The sequence below is a fragment of the Nomascus leucogenys genome, chromosome 3, assembly GCF_006542625.1.
Source record: "Nomascus leucogenys isolate Asia chromosome 3, Asia_NLE_v1, whole genome shotgun sequence".
NCBI lineage: Eukaryota > Metazoa > Chordata > Mammalia > Primates > Hylobatidae > Nomascus > Nomascus leucogenys.
Window position 1 is genome coordinate 66,168,881 of NC_044383.1, and position 21,598 is coordinate 66,190,478.

General features: G+C 37.3%; 1 protein-coding gene across 1 annotated transcript in view; it reads left to right on the forward strand.

Annotated features, from left to right (window-relative positions):
• The window catches only part of EYS (eyes shut homolog), a 1,808,075-nt gene that overhangs the window by 1,761,201 nt on the left and 25,276 nt on the right, over window positions 1-21,598 (forward strand). Inside the window, 1 exon segment of the mRNA XM_030809409.1 lies at window positions 6,694-6,866. Coding sequence (XP_030665269.1) covers window positions 6,694-6,866 — 173 coding nt within the window.

Consider the following 21,598-nt stretch of genomic DNA (forward strand, 5'->3'; position numbering starts at 1 on the left):
CACCTACTCTTACCTTCAATGCAGTCTAGCTAAAAGTGGTTTTTTTTTTCCAACTTTTATTTTAGGTTCAGGGTGTCCATCTGCAGATTTGTTACATAAGTGTGTGTTGCTGAGGTTTGGTGTACAAATAATTCCATCACCCAGATAGTGAGCATAGTACCCAATAGGTAGTTTTTCAACCCACGTTCCCTCCCACCTTCCTACATCAAGTAGTCCCCAGTGCCTATCGTTCCCATTTGTTTGTGTCCATATGTACTCATTGTTTAGCTCCTACTTATAAATGCGAATATGCAGTATTTGGTTTTCTGTTCCTATGTTAGTTTGCTTAAGATAATGGCCTCCAGCTGCATTCATGTTTCTACAAAGGACATGATTTCATTTTTTCAATGACTGTATAGTATTCCATGGTATATATGTACCACATTCTCTTTATCCAGTACCCTGTTGATGGGCATCTAGGTTTACTCCATGTCTTTGCTATGGTGAATAGTGCTGTGGTTTACAAATGCATATGTCTTTTTGATAGAATGATTTATATTCCTTTGGGTATATAGCCAGTAATGGGATTGCTGGGTTGAATGGTAGTTCTAAGTTTTTTAAGAAATCTCCACACTGCTTTCCACAATGGCTGAAGTAATTTACATTCCCACTAGCAATGTGTAAGTGTGCCCTTTTCATTGCAACCTCACCAATGGCTGTCATTTTTTTTACTTTTTATAATAGCCATTCTGATTGGTGTGAGTTGGTTTCTCATTGTGGTTTTGGTTTGAATTTCTCTAATGATTAGTGATGTTGAGCATTACTTACTCTATTTGTTGGTTTCATGTATGTCTTCTTTTGAGAAGTGTCTGTTCATGTCATTTGCCCATTTTTTAATGGGGTTGTCTGTTTTCTGCTTGTTGAATTGTTTAAGTTCCTTATAGATTCCAGACATTAGACCTTTTTTGTTGTGTAGTGTGTGAATATTTTCTCCCATTTTGTAGGTTGTCTGTTTACTCTGTTAATAGTTTCTTTTGCTGTGCAGAAGCTCTTTGGTTTAATTAGGTCCCACTTGTCAATTTTTGTTTTTATGGAAATTGCTTCCGGGGACTTAGTCATAAATTCTTTACCAAGCCTGATGTCCAGAATGGTATTTCCTAGGTTTTCTTCTAGGGGTTTTATAGGTTTAGGTCTTACATTTAAGTCTTTAGTCCATATTGAGTTAATTTTCATAATATATATAGTGCAGGGAAGGGGTTCAGTTTCAATCTTCTGCATATGGCTAGCCAGTTATCCCAGCACCATTTATTGAATAGGAAGCCCTTTCCCCATTGCTTATTATCACTGACTTTGTTGAAGATCAGGTGCTTTTAGGTGTATGACTTTATTTCTAGGTTCTCTATCCAGTTCCATTGGTCTGTGTGTCTGTTTCTGCACCAGCACCATGCTATTTTGGTTACTGTAGGCTTGTAGTATAGTTTGAAATTAGGTAGTGTGATGTCTGTGGCCTTGTTCTTTTTGCTTAGGATCGTTTCAGCTATTTAGCCTCTTTTTTTTCCATATGAATTTTAGAATAATTTTTTTAATTCTGTGAAAAATTATGTTGGTAGTTTGATAGGAATAACATTGAATCTGTAAATTGTTTTTGTCAGCATAGCCATTTTAACCATATTGATTCTTCCTTTTCATGAGCAGGAAATCTTTTTTCGTTTGTTTGTGTTATCTCTGATTTCCTTCATCAGTGTTTTGTAATTCTCATTGTAAAGATCTTTCACCTCCTTGGTTCCGTATTCCTAGATACTTTATTCTTTTTGTGGCTATTGTAAATGGGATTTCATTCTTGCTTTGGTTCTCAGCTTGGATGTAATTGGTGTATTGATTTTTGTACAGCGATTTTATATTCTGAAATTTTACTGAAGTTATTTATAAGTTCTAGGAGCCTTTTGGCAGAGGCCATGGGATTTTCTCAGTATAGAATAATATCATCTGCAAGGAGATATAGCTTGAATTCATCTCTTTCTATTTGGATACCTTTCTTCTTTCTCTTGCTTGACTGCTCTGGCTAGCACTTCCATTACTGTGTTGAATAGGAGTGGTGAGAGTGGGCATCCTTGTCTTGTTGCAGTTCTCAAGGGGAATGCTTCGATCTTTCACCTGTTCAGGATGATGTTGGGCTGTGGATTTGTCATAGACTGCTCTCATTATTTTGAAGTATGTTCCTTCAATGCCTAATCTGTTGAGGGTTTTTAACACAAAGTTGAATTTTATCAAAGTCTTTTCTGCATCTATTGAGGACATGATATGGTTTTTGCTTTTAATTCTATTTATGTGGTGAATCACATTTATCAATTTGTGTATGTTGAACCAGCCTCCATCCCAGGAATAAAGCCTATAAAAGTGGATTCTTTATGTTTTCCCTTTACTATATTGCTATCCAGTTGTCCCTATTTCACTAACAACACCATACTCTTTCATGGTCCCAACATTTCCACAGGATTGAGAGACATAAAATGGTGGACTTCCTAAAAGGTGGACTTCCTCACTCATTAGCTGACTTAACCTCTCTGTTCCTCAGATTTCTTCTCTGCAAAATGAGGATGATGATAGTACCCTCTTATAACATAATAGAGTAACTAGAAAGGTTAGAAGAGTGCTTGGCACATGGTGTCAAATAATGTTTGTCATTACTATAATTTTCCTCTTTCATACCAACACACTTACCAAAGCCTTGAAAATGCCTCTCATTTTCTTGAAAATGCTGCATCCCCACAGCAATTTTCCTATTCAAGACTTTTGCCTCCATCTGCTTTCTTATCCCAGCCATGACCTATTATATTTATTCATTTGTGTGTTTATTCCCTGAATAGTCAATGAAAACTTACAATAAACCAAGAACTGTTTGGGGCCTTGGGACAATAATAAAAAACAAAACAGACCCTATCTCTGCTCTCATGGAATTAATGGTCTAGAGTGCCGGGGTCAGAAAACTATGGCATATGGGCCAAATCTGGCCTACCACCTATTTGTGAAACTAAAATTTATTGAGATACAGCCACACCCATTTGTGCGTTTTCTGTGGCTGCTTTCAACAATGGCAGAGTTTAGTTATTGCAACAGTGTCTATATGGCCCACAAAGCAAAACTGTAAACTGCCTTGCCCTTTACAGAAAAAGGTTGCTGGCCCCTTTTCTAGTAGCAAAAAAATATGCTAAGATCTCACTAAGATTAAAATTACGTCACCAGAGAGCTTATTGTTACACTATGCAGTCATCCTACACATAACAGATCAATATTCTTAAAATGTGCCTCCTTGTTTGTGTCATTTTCTATACACCTGTCATGTCACTTAAAAGTTGAACTGAAGCCAGGCACAGAAAGGCAAACATCACATATTCTCACTTATTTGTGGGTTCTAAAAATCAAAACAGTTGAACTCATGGAGATACAGAGTAGAAGGATGGTTACTAGAGGCTCAGAAGGGTGGTGGGTAACAGGGAGGTGGGGATGGTTAATGACTACAAAAAAGTAGTGAGAATGAATGAGCAAGGACTAGTATTGGATAGCACAACAGGGTGACTATAGTCAATAATAATTTAATTGTACATTTTAAAATAACTAAGAAAGTATAATTGGACTGTTTGTAACACAAAGGATAAATGCTTGAGGGGATGGATACCCCATTTTCCATGATGTGATCATCACACATTGCATGCCTGTACCAAAACATGTCATGTACCCCATAAATATGTACACCTACTATGTACCCACAAAAGTTAATAGTTTAAAAAAAAAAGTTGAACTGCCTCAGCCTGTTGTTCAAAGTCCTTCGACACCTCCTCTCAGTGCATGCATTTATACGGGCAAATCTCACTCTGGCGGCCTTTCCTAAGCCTTCTCTTGGCCTTCCCTAAGTAATTCACTAAAATTACTTAGGTGCCCATCAACAGGATACCATAATACCCATTTTAGAACTTGTCCCATTTTATTAAAATTGTCTCCTTACTAAGCTGATTTCTCCAAAATACAGAAGTCCATGAGGTCAAAAATGGAGCCTCCTGTGTTGTAGAATCTCAGTACCAAGCACAGTACTATGCTCAATCCTAAGATAAGCACAGACAGCTAGCCTGTAAAAAATAATAAATATTCTTTAAATACATACCTACCTCTCTTTGTTTTGTTTTCACATTATCCATTATATAGACACCTCACCTCACACACATACTTCTACAAAATCTACTCCTCCTCAGGGCAGAGTGGTTAAGGGAAGAAATATTAATGAATTAACATCAAGGGTTAGAAAAATATCACCCAAAGTAGAGAATAACTAATGAAGGCTTGAAATTTTTTTATTATCTCTATTTCACAGGGTGCTATAGAAACCAAGGAACAAAAAGAAAACTCTGACCTTGCACAAAATCATTCTCATTAGAATTATACAATAACTAATTATATATTAAACATACCTATTAAACATATAGCTAATTGTTTCAGACCTAAAAATTCTGAGACAAACTATATGAGGCTCTGATTTGTTATTTTTTCAAATAAGATTTTGGCATCTATATTATATTATGCTTAATGTGATTTATCTACTTTAATATCCAAGCAAGTATTTTATTCCCATAACACTATGTTATATACCTTAAATATATACAATAAAATGTAAATGAATTAAATAAAATAAATATTTTACCATTGCGAGCTCTGTCTATAAGGCAGTGAGAATAATTTTAAGCTTTTTTCAAGTAGATATAAAATGAACCACTAGATGGCGCAATCGTCACTTTAAAAAGTAATGACAGCATCATGTTTAAAAATTCTTTAATAAGAATTTTTACTATAGTTTTATTTCTTTTGTGAAATTAGTTACTGATTTCCTTTTTCGTGTATGAGGTCTTTATACATTCTATACTCTTTGTGATCTTCAAAAATAATCTTCAAACTATGCAATTTTGTAGCAGATTCTGTATTTTGTCTGTCTCCATTTTAGAGAACTCTATACAATTTTCCTAACTTTTTTTGCACAACTATTAACTTAGATGTAACAAGCATATAAAAGTCTATGACATAAATAAAAGGTCTGGGAACGTGTGATCGCTGCTGTCCTCCAGCTTAACAGATTCTGATCCCTATACCTCATACCCATTCTAGAATGTGCTTTTTAGACTGGCAGGGTGGTTTATTGCTCTCTGTCTCTGACAGGAATTTTAAGTTAACCCTTTCTCTCATGTACTCTTTAGTGTAGTGTTTTCAGAAGAAGAAAGAAAGGGGAATGTTGGGGAGAGAAAGGGAAGGAAGAAAGGCAGAAAGGCAGGCAGGGAGGGAGGGAGGAAGGGAGGAAGGAAGGGAGGAAGGGAGGAAGGGAGGCAGGGAGGGGCAAAATAAACACACGGTGCCCAGATAAACTTGAATTTCAGACAAACAACAATTTATCAACTATATATATATATATATATATATATAACATAACAAGATATAACATTAAAATCTCAAATATTATTTATTTAAAGTTCAAATATTGCATGGGACATGTATTAGTCCGTTCTCAGGCTGCTAATAAAGACATACTTGAAACTGGGTAATTTATAAAGGAAAGAGGTTTAATTGACTCACAGTTCAGCATGGCTGGGGAGGCCTCAGAAAACTTACATCATGGTGGAAGGGGAAGCAAACATGTCCTTCCTGATATGGTGGCAGGAAGGAGAAGAATGAGCGCCTAGTGAAGAAGGAAGCCCCTTATAAAACCATCAGATCTCATGAGAACTAACTCATTACCATGAGAACAGGATGGGGGAACCTCCCCCATGAGTCAATTTTCTCCACCTGGTCCCTCCCACAACACATGGGGATTATGCAAACTACAATTCAAGATGAGATTTCGGTGGGGACACAGCCAAACCATATCAGGACATACTTTTACTAAGAAAAGTTATTTATTGTTTAACTTATGTTTAAATTTAACTAGATGCTCTGCGTTTTGTCTGACAACTCTGCCTTTGATGGGTCTATCAGAAAGTTTTCTGCTGGGCTCCTCCCAATATCACTCTCTAAACCCAGACAAGGTCTCTCTTTCAGCTGAGTATTCCCCATTACCCCTCAGCTTCTGCTCTAGCCAGAAACCACTTACTGCCACGGTATCTTTAGCCAGAAGGACACCTCTTGGTCAAGATTCATTTTTATATGTCCTCAAGCTGTTGTTCCTGACCATGAACATCCCTTTCCTGGGATTCACTCACATTTGACTTGTCTCCAGCATGTTTACAGCTCTTTCGGCAACCCCAGGAGCTGAGCCTGTGAGTTTGCCAATGCCAGGGAAAACATACCAAGCTCTCCAAGTGGTCCTGCTGAATCTCTTTTCACTAGGCCTGAAGTTAGGAGACAGCAACACCATGCACAGCTTTTTCTTTTGGTGGTGGTGTGGGAGTTGGGAGAGAGACTTACAATGCAATTTTGTCCAAAGAAACAATTCTCAAAAAATTCTCTTTCAATTTTTACACTCTGAATCGTTTAAAGTCTTTGATGTGGAGTCCAGTAATCCTATAACCAGTTATTAACTCTTTCCTTTGACAATTTAGATCTTAGAGTTTGAATCACAATTCATTTTGATCTCTTGGAACTTCAGTTAAAATTGACAAGTTAGCATCAGGGCAATATATAGTATGCATCCATTTCTACACAAGTGCTCAAACCATGCGGCTTTCTCTCAACTCACAGCTGCAACTGTACCACTGGGTGGAAAGGAGCATTCTGCACAGAGACAGTTTCCACCTGTGATCCTGAACATGACCCTCCACACCACTGTAGCAGAGGAGCAACCTGCATTTCATTACCTCGTGGATACACCTGTTTCTGTCCTCTAGGAACCACTGGAATCTACTGTGAACAAGGTGAGGCAGAATTTCAAATCATTTTGCTGTCCACAAATATAACTAAAATTAGGAACTTCAAAGTCAGTTTTCTTTTTGAGAAGTAAAAATGTACATATAATAAAATTCGAATCCACTCTCCTCTTTTTCTAGTATATTTGACATACTTCACAGATAGACTAGTACTTAAAATTCAGTAGTACAAAAAATATGGCTTTTAGTGTTGCTTTAACTTATTAACTCTAAACTCTCTATTTTGTGTAGATGTTCTAGATGTTTTGTGCTGAATGCAGTTAAGTGAAGTGAGCTTAAGTTCATAACTCAGTTCCAGATCAAGACTTCATCTCTGTGAGCCTCTCCTATCTGTATTTTCCATCTCACTCAAAACTCTCAGAACTATCACAAGGCCATCAGCTTCAGAGGGAAATTAGAGAGGAGAAATGGCCCCAAGTCCAGTAGTAACAGTAAGAAGCAACAGTGTCCTAACTACTGGGGCAACTTATGGTAGTGCCTCTAAAAGAGCTCAGCAATCTCTGGGTGCTCCCAAGCTGGGCTGTGGCTAAGGCATAATGGTATTTCTAGATCTGAGCTATCTTCTCTTTAATCCCGGGCTGGGACTTCCAGAACAGCATTAGGGAATCCAGGAAACTCCCAGTTAAGGAAGTTGGAGAGATTAAGCCAGGAAAATAAAGGGACATAAGGACCTACCTGCCATACCCTAGCTTCCTGAGACTGGACTATCTACTATTTCTCTATCCTGCCTCACCCACCACCCAGAAGATGAAGCTTTAGCTCTCTCTTCCCTATTTTAGAAACAGAGGCTGGGATAAAGAGTACAGGAGTCAATCACCAATTGTGCTATATCCACCTTTGCATGATTTGGATGTTTTATTGTAATATCATATTCATATGTGTAAGAAAAAATTCTTTATCAAATATATTAATGCAAACATTTTATTCCTATATTCCTTGATATTCTACTTGTGCTTAACTCTCCAAAAGTCAAAATTGTTAATAAATGGAAGACATTTGAGGGTTAGAATAATAGTTTATGGGAAAAAATGTTTAATCATGTCTTAAGAGTGTGATTATGAAATAATGAGATGAAGTTTTGTATCTGGCTTACATAAATCAGTCTCTCATAATGACATTAGGGATCAATCTTGATCTTTAAGAAGTTGTGTTTCTTAATTCCTAGAATGTGCCACACTCTTTCCTGGAGTAGAGATTTTGTATTGCTTCCCTCTGCCTAGAATGCTTTCATCTTCCCCTCCCTACCAGGTGCTAACACTTCGCCTTGCTAATTTAGGGAAGCCTTTCCTGATTGTCTTTCATAGAACTGAGGGCAGTGACCATGTCTGTTGAGTATCTAGCATCCATCATACAGTGCAGAGCAAAAAAAAATTGGTTAAATATTTAAACTTAATAGCAATAATAAAAACTGATTGTGATGGTTTTCATAGAATAGTTCCTTAGTGAAAGGCAAAGTACTCAAAAGTTAACCAAGATGAGTACCTTTATAACTCCCAAAGGAATAGCTTTTAGAAATGGAAATAAATAATATGACAAGTAACAGAAGGGCTACTGAATTTAACAATAGGGCAAGCCACAGTTTTGATGCTTAAAGGCTCAGACAGTGAAAGTTTGAAAGATAGATTAACCCAAAATTTGTGTGGGTGTGTGGATATATATAAATAGATTATATAGACAGAGGGCAGATGAAGATAGATGAATGGATAGATAGATAGATAGATAGATAGATAGATAGATAGATAGATAGATAGATAGAGATACATACATACATGCATACGTACATAGATATTGGAATAGTCAGAGTAATGAGATTTTACAGAAAGAAAGTCTAGAAGATTTGATTAAAGGTGCCAGAAAATGGGTGACATCCACATAGAATTCTAACACAAAGTTAACCAAGATATATCTTGATATTCTATAAAATAACAATTTGGTTAGAATACTTTAGAATCCAGAGTACTCATTAAAATATTATACCAAGAATTCTGGTTCACACATTTTGCAAGATAGATAATATGTCCAGTTACTTTTCTCATATACTCAATTCTTGCTTATTTGCTCTTTTATGTTATAGCTATCTTTCCTGTTACAACTTATGATTTACAACTATACATATAACCTCTACTAAATCATAAAATCTCCTCTCAGTTTACTTTTTCCTCATATTATTGGTAAATTGCTTTTTTCATGGACTAGTTTTAATACTACTAAATTCTAGCTATTGTGCATCAATGACATATAGCAAGTTAGATTCCATAATGTGTGAGTTTTTGACTTTCAACCCAGCAAATATTGAAAATGTTTCCTTTTTTGTTTTCACATTTTTTCCATTCATAGTATAATTTTTTTTCATTTATTTCTCATTCCATAAGATAAAGAAACCCACACACGCGGGCATTTTGCATGAAACAGGCAAATGTTCAAACTACTTAAACATTTTTCTCATGCCAACAACTCTTTATGGTCCAACCAGTCTCTGATTTCCATTGAAACTGATTCTTGCTAATGGAGATGTTCAATTCTTCAAGCCCTTCCAACACATGGGATGGTTTCCAGCCAAGTCCTTGGTTTTCCTAATAATAGAGAAATTGGTCCAACACACAGTAGATGGCAGTTTCAGGAATTATTACTGTGTTTTCCTGTTTTCAAATACTCGTTTTTCAGGTGCATTTGGCCATGTGAAACACAGCAAGCAATGCACATGCTTTCTTCATAGGAAAAAAATAAGCTTTAGTCTTTATTTCACTACTTTCAATCCCATTGTGATAATTAATAGAGGTGTAGTTACATGTGTATTAGATTCTCTACCTCTATGAACTTATAACAGTCATAAAAAGTAAAAGATAAGTAGGCACTAGCTATGATTCCTAGGAACACACATTCCACTTGTTTAGTCTTCTATGCTGTTCAATACAACCTGCAAAATTATAAGTGAAACTCAGAGAGAAAGTGAAGTATATATAATAATTCTGAAGTTTATATGAACATCAAGCTTTTTGAGCATTTAAATGAATAGATGTGGCAGCTAAGCCTTAGTAGAAAGAAACAGACACAACTTCCATTTCTAACCTTAGACACTGGCCAAGTAACTTAACTCTCCTGAACATCAGGTTTCTCATATGTGAAAAGGAGATATTTAAGAATCTCTGTTCATGGGGAAATTTTGGCTAAAGTCTGGGGAGATTTCATTCTACTTTTGTCAAGTCCTAAATTATTATTAGTTTTTACAAAGCAGTGAGTGAAAAGTTAAAAACTTCAAGAGACATATCTATGAGGTTATTTTTTCAATAAAGTTCTCTTTTCATTTCCGTTCAAGATAGCATTAATAAGCACAAAAAATACATACATTGAATTTTTAGTTCCCGATGGCTGAAGTTTCCTCCCTCAAAATGTTTTATATACTGAGTCATAAATACCCTGCCCCCAATTCTAGGAAGGAAGACAAAAATAGTGTTTGTTTACAAACAATTTCTACAAATAAGACTAGGTTGCTACTTCCGCTCAGGCAGGTCTGCCTGCCTTCTTTTAAACTGAGATGATTGACAATGATGAGATCCAGCCACAAGCTTTACTTTCTAATTTGGGGCAATAAGAGGAAGCCTCCCGTAGTTTTTAATCAAAATATTACTGGTGACAAGCAAGTCGAAATTATCATGACCATAGTGGAAGATACAAAGATCAGAAAATAGCTCATTATTTCATTTCCTCCACTTGATAAAATCTGTAAAGTTTACATTAAGAAAAATAGAAAAGCGAGCCTTCTAGTGCCATGTTCTTATAGCAGCTAAGGAATATCACAAGGCAAATGGTAAAGAAAGCCCTATAGTCTGAGAGGTAGAATTGTCAAAGACTCTTCTAGCATACCTCCAAAAAGAGTATGATAAGGAATCAATAAAATAAAGAGGCCTCCACAGTGCCTAGCATATAACTAGAACTCCATTAGTATTAGTCGCCTCCTACAGAGAAAGAAAAAAAGTGTTAGATTACACTTGAGTAAAATGCAGGCCATGTTCACATAGATTTTTTATCATTTTCATTTTAATAATATGGGTTAGTTTTAATATATTCTTAAGTTGAAATATTTTAAACCTCCTATTTTAAAAAGATAATGTTTTCTATATAAAAGATGTAAAGATTTTCAAACTATAATGATAAATGTAGTAGACATTAAGTTTCCAAAATGACCAAATAAAATGTTTAAAACAACAACAACAATACTCAGCCAGGTGCAGTAGCTCATGCCTGTAATCCTAGCACTTTGGGAGGCCAAGGCAGGTGGACTGCTTGAGACTAGGAGTTCTAGACCAGCCTGGGCAACATAGCAAAACCCTCATCTCTACAAAAAAAAATAGAATAATTAGCCAGGTGTGGTCGTGCATGCCTGTAGTCCTAGCTATTCAGGAGGCTGAAGCAGGAGGATTGCTTGGGTCCACGATTCAAGGTCACAGTGAGCTGTGATCATGCCACTGCACTCCAACTTGGATGACAGAATGAAACCCTGTATCTAAATAGAAAACAAACAAACAAAGAAACTCATTCTCAATAGAGTAATAGCAAATTGTTAAATTTTAAATAATATTTGTGGAGAACCCACTCAGGCAATATGAAGAGATCCAAAGCAGTATAAAATAGTGTCCTTCTGGAATCCTCCCTTATCGGGGGAACCCACCCCCAATATTTCAACATAGGTTCTTTCTATTTTCCCTAAGTGTCAGCCAGTCTGAGAAATAAAGAGAAAGAGTACAAAGAGAGGAATTTTACAGCTGGGCCACTGGGGGTGACATCACATATCGGCAGGTGTGTGATGACCACCTGAGCCGCAAAACCAGCAAGTTTTTATTAAGGATTTCAAAAGGGGAGGGGGTGTACGAACAGGCAGTAGGTCACAAAGATCACATGCTTCTGACGCCAATAAAGATCACAAGGCAAAGGGCAAAGCAAGATCACAAGGCAAAGTGCAAAGTCAAAAACTCCTGATAAGGGTCTATGTTCAGCTGTGCAAGTACTGTCCTGATAAACATCTTAAACAACAGAAAACAGGGTTTGAGAGCAGAGAACCGGTCTGACCTCAAATTTACCAGGGTGGGGTTTCTTCCCCACCCTAATAAGCCTGAGGGTACTGCAGGAAACCAGGGCATCTTTCAGTCCTTATGTCAACCGCATAACAAAGACACTCCCAGAGCTGCCATTTATAGACCACCCCCCAGGAATGTGTGCCTTTCCCAGGGTCTTAATTATAAATATTCCTTGCTAGGAAAAGAATTCAGCAATATCTTCCCTACTTGCACATCTGTTTATAGGCTCTCTGCAAGAAGAAAAATATGGCTCTATTCTGCCAGACCCTGCAGGCAGTCAGACCTTATGGTTGTCTTCCCTTGTTCCGTAAAATCGCTGTTATTCTGTTCTTTTTCAAGGTGCACTGATTTCATATTGTTCAAACACACATGTTTTACGATCAATTTGTACAGTTTGACACAATAGTGGTTCTGAGGTGACGTACATTCTCAGCTTGCAAAGATAACACGATTAAGAGATTAAAGACAGGCATAAGAAATTATAAAAGTATTAATTTTGGAAACTGATAAATGTCCATGAAACTTTCATAATTTACGTTCAGAGATTGCAGTAAAGACAGGTGTAAGAAATTATAAAAATACTAATTTTGGGAACTGATAGATGTCCATATATTAAAATGAAATCTTCACAATTTATGTTCCTCTGCTGCGGCTCTAGCCGGTCCCTCCGTTTGGGGTCCCTGACTTCCCACAACACTCCCTAAATCATTTTATGAGGCCAGCATAATCCTGATACCAAAGCCTGGCAGAGACACACACAAAAAAGAGAATTTTAGGCCAATATCCCTAATGAATGTTGATACAAAAATCCTCAATAAAATACTGGCACACTAAATCCAGGAGCATATCAAAAACCTTATCCACCATGATCAAGTCAGCTTCATCCCTGGAATGCAACGCTGGTTCAACATATGCAAATCAATAAATGTAATCCATCACATAAACAGAACCAACGACCAAAACCACATGAATATCTCAAAAGATGCAGAAAAGGCCTTTGACAAAATTCAACAGTCTTTCATGCTAAAAACTCTTAATAAACTAGGTATTGATGGAACATATCTCAAAATAATAAGAGCTATTTATGACAAACCCACAGACAATATCATACTGAATGGGCAAAAACTGAAAGCATTCCCTTTGAAAACTGGCACAAGACAAGGATGCTCTCTCTCACCACTCCTATTAAAATAATATTGGAAGTTCTGGCCAGGGCAATCAGGCAAGAGAAAGAAATAAAGGTATTCAATTAGGAAAAGAGGAAGTCAAACTGTCTCTGTTTGCAGATGACATGATTATATATTTAGAAAACCCCATTGTCTCAGCCCCAAATCTCCTTCAGTTGATAAGCAACTTAAGCAAAGTCTCAGGATACAAAATCAATGTGCAAAAATCACAAGCATTCCTATACATCAATAATAGACAAACAGCCAAATCATGAGTGAACTCCCATTCACAATTGCTGCAAAGAGAATAAAATACCTAGGAATACAATTTACAAGGGATGTGAAGGACCTCTTCAAGGAGAACTAAAAACCACTGCTCAAGGAAATAAGAGATGACACACAAACAAATGGAAGAACATTCCATGCTCATGGATAGGAAGAATCATTATTGTGAAAATGGCCATACTGCCCAAGGTAATTTATAGACTCAATGCTATCCCCATGAAGCTACCAAAGACTTTCTTCACAGAATTTGAAAAACCTACTTTAAATTTCATATGGGTATAGCCAAGACAATCCTAAGCAGAAAGAACAAAGCTGGAGGCATCACACTACCTGACTTCAAAGTAGACTACAAGGCTACAGTAACCAAAACAGCATGGTACTGGTACCAAAACAGAGATTTAGACCAATGGAACAGAACAGAGGCCTCAGAAATAACACCACACATCTACAGCCATCTGATCTTTGACAAACCTGACAAAAACAAGCAATGGGGAAAGGATTCCCTATTTAATAAATGGTGCTGGGAAAACTGGCTAGCCATATATAGAAAGCTGAAACTGGATCCCTTCCTTAGACCTATACAAAAATTATTTCAAGATGGATTAAATAGGATATAGGCATGGGCAAAGTCTTCATGACTAAAACAACAAAAGCAATGGCAACAAAAGCCAAAATTGACAAATGGGATCGAAGTAAACTAAAGAGCTTCTGCACAGCAAAAGAAACTACCATCAGAGTGAACAGGCAACCTACAGAATGGGAGAAAATTTTTGCAATCTATCCATCTGAAAAAGGGCTAATATCCAGAATCTACAAATAACTTAAACAAATTTACAAGAAAAAAACAAACAACCCCATCAAAAAGTGGGCAAAGGAAATGAACAGACTTCATAAAAGAAGACATTTATGCAGCCAACAGACATATAAAAACATGCTCATCATCACTGATCATCAGAGAAATGCAAATCAAAATCACAATGAGATACCATCTCACACCAGTTAGAATGGTGATAATTAAAAAGTCAGGAAACAACAGATGCTGGAGAAGATGGAGAAATAGGAATGCCTTTACACTGTTGGTGGGAGTGTAAATTAGTTCAACCATTGTAGAAGACAGTGTGGCCATTCCTCAAGGATCTAGAACTAGAAATACCATTTGACCCAGCAATTCCATTTCTGGGTATATACCCAAAGGATTATAAATCATGCTACTATAAAGACACATGCACACGTATGTTTATTGTGACACTATTCACAACAGCAAAGACTTGGAACAAACCCAAATGCCCATCAATGACAGACTGGATAAAGAAAATGTGGCACATATACACCATGGAATACTATGCAGCCATAAAAAGGATGAGTTCATGTCCTTTGCAGGGACATGGATGAAGCTGGAAACCATCATTCTCAGGAAAATATCACAAGGACAGAAAACCAAACACCGCATGTTCTCACTCATAAGTGGGAGCTGAACAATGAGAACACAGGGACACAGGGTGGAGAACATCACACACTGGGGCCTGTCATGGGGTGGGGGGCTGGGGGAGGGATAGTGTTAGGAGAAATACCTAATGTAAATGACAAGTAGATGGGTGCAGCAAACCAACATCGCACATGTATACCTATGTAACAAACCTGCATGTTTTGCACATGTACCCTAGAACGTAAAGTATAATAATAAAAATAAATAAATAAATAAATAAAATAGTGTCCCTCCATTCAAAGAGCTAACAATTTAGGTTAAGACCAGGCAAAAGTTTGTAAAAATTAAATATGAGTATATAATTTAAAGTTTAGGGAAAAAGAGTAAGAAATATCCTAAGATATTGAATGCTTTAGTTGCCAGATCAATGACATGATAAATGCATTATTTCTTGCTAGTTGGACCTAAATAGGCATTAGAAAGTGACAGAATTGAATTAGGTTTCAAAGGATGGGTAAGACTTCAGTAGACTCATGAGAGAGGGAGATAGCTTTCCTAAGGTGAGAACCACTTCAGAAAAGCATGAGGAGGAATGGAAGGGTAGACTTGCATATATAAGTAAACCCCTTCATCTGAAAAAAACATTTCTAGCAGATAAGGTCTGAATTATTAAAATACCAATGAGAACAGAAGAAAAGATGATATGGTTTAGCTCTCTGTCTCCACTCAAATCTCATCTCAAATTGTAACTCCCATGTATCAAGGGAGGGATTGTAATCCCAACATGTAGAGGGAGGGAGCGAGGGGATTGGATCATGGGGGGCAGTTTTCCCCATGCTATTCTCATGATAATGAGTGAGTTCTCATGAGATCTGATGGCTTTATTAATGTAAGTGTTTGGAAGTTCCTCCTCTGTGCCTCTCTCTCCTGCCACTACGTGAAGAAGGTCCTTGCTTCCCATATAGCAGTGTGAAAACAGACTAATACAGAAGATTTTTTTAAAACTCTAGATTTAAAAATCTCCAGGACTTGCTTACTGAGCTAAAAGGTATGCCTTCCAAATAGATGGGTCTCAACATTTCTGAATTGGATGATGATTATTCAAAATTTAAAAACCTAGATGACACACACACATAATCAATGGTATCTGCCAAAACCTTCTGTAAATAAGCCTTTGAGACTCCTAAAACATCCATAAATCTTCCTATACAATTTACCCAGCTTAATATTATTATGACACTTCCAAATAGCATAAGAATAGCATAAAAGAGAGCTCACTGTAAAAAATATATATACGTATACACACACACACACACACACACACATATTTTTAGTAGCCAAGATACTGACAGAAAAAGAAAATATGCCCTCTTACCAAGAAAAGAAAAGAAAAAAGAGAAAAGAAAATGGAAAAATTAAGAAGGGACAGGAAGAAAAAATCAAAAAACACCAAACAAGGCTAGTCTAAAACATGACAAACGACTGCACATAAAACTAGCTTTGGGTTTCTGGGAAGTCTAAGCAAAATATAACATACAACAAGTTGCTACTCAATAAAAGAAAACATTCCAGTCATCACACCAAAAACGGAGCACTACGTCCTGGTACTAAACTGTAATAAAAATGTATTGAGCAAACTTCAATTTTAAAAAAAGAAATTAAGGCCAGGCGTGGTGGCTCGCACCTGTAATTCCAGCACTTTGGGAGGCTGAGGTGGGCAGATCACGAGGTCAGGAGATCGAGACCATCCTGGGTAACACGGTGAAACCCCGTCTCTATTAAAAATACAAAAAAATTAGCCGGGCATGGTGGTGGGTGCCTGTAGTCCCAGCTGCTGGGGAGGCTGAGGCAGAAGAATGGCGTGAACCCGGAAGGCGGAGCTTGCAGTGAGCCAAGATCGCGCCACTGCACTCCAGCCTGGGTGACAGAGTGAGACTCCATCTCAAAAAAAAAAAAAAGAAATTAAACAATATATGTTATCTTGGAGGACAATTTTCTAGAAAATGAGGAGACTCTATATAGATGGCCATTTCTTATATTGACACACAATAAAGGCTATAATAATATTATAGGCATAATAATATTGTCATAGTACTGTAAACATATTGTCATAAGCTAAGTTAATATAGTAGCTTGCTAATGATCTGGCATGTTACTAGAATGATAGTGAATTATCTAAGGGAGCAATTATTTAATACTCATTTGATGGTTACTCTTGGATATCAATTGTGTTAGCCAGAAAATAGTCAAAAAATTAAAACTTAAAGTCCCTGTAGAAGTCCAGGTATCCTAGTTATTGATTGAAAGGGTCACTATATGCTTTATTTTCCAGATTTATAGTTGACAAACTTGATATTTTATTACGAAAATTTTAAAGTTTACCTTGGCATCTGTTCAACCCCCAAATTTTGCTTCACAAAACATGGAATAGAATACCTCATCCTAGAAGATTTTGGTAGCAGGAATCACCAGATGTCTTTGCCTATCATAAAACAATCATGTGATTTCGTAAAATGCTTAATTTTTAAGCAACATATCATCCTGATGGGTTTCCAAAGATCATTCAGAACAAAATAGCGACCCAAATAACTAAATGACTTAAACGGTTAAGTAGAGTTGTTCAGCATTAACCATCTGAGTCGTGAGGAAAGTGTGCCTAAAGGGAGGATTTTATTTTTTCTATAATTGATACTTAACCATTCCTTCTGTTAGCAATTAAACAACAGGTTTAATTGCTCATTCACACAACTCCCAGTGGACTTTGACAATAATCCATTCCTTCAGCAAAGAAAGATGCTCAGCTTTCATTTTTGCTACAGTAACTAGGTGTGTACCTAGTTAATTTAAAATTTGTCAGACTGCTTAAATTGAAATGGCGAGGTAAAGTCGTAACACTTCAAATAGTTAAGGATGGAAGAAAAGTTCTTTTTAATCTATTAGATTCTTATTGTGATAAAGCTTTAAAGAAGAACTTACAAGCCAACATAAAATCATATGCACTTATCCATAGACCAAAAGGCAAATAATAGATTAATACATGCTACAAAAAGTCTTAAATTATTCTTATCTCTTTTTCTCTACTAACTGAACAGAAAATGCCTATAGTACAGTAGAAGAGCTGTGGCTAAAGTCAAAATTTGTTTATTAAACAAAATGAAATTAAAGTATTTTAATTAAGAATCCTGCAATTTGGTAAGAACAAAGTTAATTTTATCTGCAAAGATTATCCACTTAAACTCATAGGCTTATAGTTTGTAGAGATAAAGACCTATCTGTTTATGACATAGACTAAGCTTTGAGTCAATCTTAAAGAATAATGCTCTGGGAATTAAAGTAATCTATTTTAGAAATCTTGAGGTCCACCACCAAGAACAGGATGATTTGGTAGCAAATAACCATCAGTAGGAATTGTTCAACTTAAAGTAATTAAATAGATGTGCTGAAATAATCAAAATAAGTGCATCCAAGGTAAGAGTGGTGAAATTCACAAAGCATAGAGGAAACTTGCAGAGCTTTAGATTTGGAGGAAAAAGTTACACTTTAAAAGCAGAAGTGCAGGTCAGCAAACGATGGACTAGGAAGCCACAGGATCTCCTTCCCCAACAAAGACACCAAATTAACAATAATACATGGACCACAATACCTCTGTGATAATGCTGGAGACCAATTGAGAATCTATAGCACTAAGGCTATTGTAAGACAAAGACGGAATTCCAGTGAAAAGTGTAGGAAAATCTGCGGAATTTGTCACACACATTCGTTCCCCTTCCTCTATGCAGCATAACACAGAGCAACTGGAAGGAATCCTCTATATGAGTTCTCCTCCCTTGGGACAGAAAATAAACAGTAGACCATGGGTCCAATGTTCTGGCTTGTCTGAGGGCTGCCCAAAGGACTCATTTCTGTACCACCTGACTCAGAGTGCTGACAGTATTGACACCAGAATTCAGAAGCCACTGGAAACAAAGGTGAGTAGAATGTTAGAAATGCAGTTCAGCAGGCAGATTCCAAGGAGAGTAAGAGATTAGAAGGGTTTGAGAGGTCTTCCAGCTGGGCTGATTAAAGAAGGTCTTCTCCTGTACAAAGTCAGAATATAAAAACTGGGATAGAGGGTATTTTTCAAATGCCAAAACCCCAGCAAAAAATTACAAGGCATACAAAGAAACAGGGGAACATGACTAAATCAAAGGGACAAATAAAACTCCAGAAACCAACCCTAATGAATGCAGATATATGAGCTGCTTAACAAGGATTTTAAATAACTGTCATAAGGATCTCAATATGTTAAAAAGATAACATAGGCAACTAAAGAAATCAGGAAAATTATGCATGAACAAAATAAGATTGTCAACAAAGATAAATAAACTATATAAAAAAACAGAAACTCTATAGCAGAAAAATACAAAAACTGAACTGAACAATTCATTATAGGGGTTTAACAGCAGACTTGATCTGACAGGAGAAGGAACTGGCAAACTTGAAACCAGGTCATTTAAAATTATTGAGAGATTTGGGCAAGATGGCCAACCAGACACAGCCAGGTGGAACAGCTGCCACCAAGGGACTAGGACAAGTGGCACACAGTCCTAGCAGATCTTCAGAGGGAAGGCACTGAGAGCAGACTGAGGGAAGACACAGAAGCCGGGCTGAAGAGGGGGGATGTTGGGATCCCTGGAGGGGGCTACTATGCACCAGTACTTGTTCCTGACCCCCAGTGACTCTGGGGGAATGGGTGAGTTGAACTGGCAAGGAACAACCCACTCTCACCACAGGCCTCTGGAATCATGGCAGCAGGAGACCCCTCGACCACCACAGACACTTGAGTTGGCAGGGAAACCTGCTTGGAGAAGCGATGGGGAAGGATACCAGCCGATACAGAGCCCAGAGGGTTTGGAATGGGAGCATCTGTAGACAGATCATCAAGGCAGAAGATTAACAAAGATATTCAGGACCTAAACTCAGTACTGGATCAAATGTACGTGACAGGCATCTACAGAACTCTCCACCTAAAAACAACAAAATATACATACTTCTCATTGTCACATGGCACACACTCTAAAACTGACCACATAATCAGACATAAAATACTCCTCAGCAAAAGCAAAAGAACTGAAATCATAACAACCACTCTGTCAGATCACAGTGCAATAAAGTTAGAAATCAAGACTAAGGAAATAGCTCAAAATCATACAATTACATGGAAATTGAATATCCTGTTCCTGAATGACTCTGGGGTAAACAATGAAATTAACATAGAAATCAAGAAGTTCTTTGAAACTAATGAGAGCAAAGATACAACACACCAGGATCTCTGGGACACAGCTAAGACAGTGTCAAGAGGATAATTTACAGCACTGAACACCCATATCAAAAAGTTACAAGATAGCAATTTAACAACCTAACATCAGGCTGGGCGCGGTGGCTCATGCTTGTAATCCCAGCACTTTGGGAGGCCGAGGTGGGCGGATCACGAGGTCAGGAGATCGAGACTACGGTGAAACCCCGTCTCTACTAAAAATACAAAAAATTAGCCAGGCGTGGTGGCGGGCGCCTGTAGTCCCAGCTACTTGGAGAGGCTGAGGCAGGAGAATGGCGTGAACCAGGGAGGCAGAGCTTGCAGTGAGCCGAGATCACGCCACTGCACTCCAGCCTGGGTGACAGAGCGAGACTCCATCTCAAAAAAAAAAAAAAAAGAAAAAAAACAACCTAACATCACAACTAAAACTAAAAGAACTAGAGAACCAAGAGCAAGCTCAAAGCTAGCAGAAGAAATAACCAAAATCAGAGCTGAACTGAAGGAGATTGAGACATAAAAAATCATTCAAAAGATCAACAAATCCAGGAGTTGTGTTTTTGAAAAAATAAAATGAAATAGAGAGACCACTAGCTAGACCAATAAAGAAGAAAAGAGAGAAGATCCAAATAAACACAATTAGAAATAACAAAGGGGATATTACCACTGACTCCACAGAAACACAAATAATCATCAGAGAATATTATAAACACTTCTATGCACACAAATTTGAAAATCTAGGAAAAATAGATAAATTCCTGGATACATACACCCACCCAAGACTGAGCCAGAAAGAACCTGAATCCCTGAAAAGACCAATAATGAGCTCTAAAATTAAATCAATAATAACTAGCCTACCAACCAAAAAAAGCCCAGGACCAGACAGATTCACAGCAAATTCTACCAGATGTACAAAGAAGAGCTGGTACCATTCCTGCTAAAACTATTCCCAAAAATTGATGAGGAGGGACTCCTCCTTAACTCATTCTATGAGACCAGCATTATCTTGATACCAAAATCTGGCAGAGACACAACAAAAAAGAAAACTTTAGGCCAATATCCTTGATAAACATTGATGCAAAAATCCTCAACAAAGCACTGGCAAACCAAGTCCAGCAGCACATCAAAAAGCTTGTCCACCAAGATCAAGTAGGCTTTATCCCCAGGATGCAAAGTTGGTTCAACAATAGCAAAGATATTGAACCAACCTAAGTGTCCATCAACAGATGACTTTTGTACCAGTACCATGCTGTTTCAGTTACTGTAGTCTTGTAGTATAATCAACCTAAGTGTCCATCCACAGATGACTTTTGTCCAGTATCATGCTGAAAGATTTTGTCACCACCAGGCCTGCCTTACCAAAGCTCCTGAAGGAAGCACTAAATGTGGAAAAGAAAAACAGGTACCACCAACTGCAAAAACATACCAAATTATTAAGATCAATGACACTATGAAGAAAGTGCATCAACTAATGG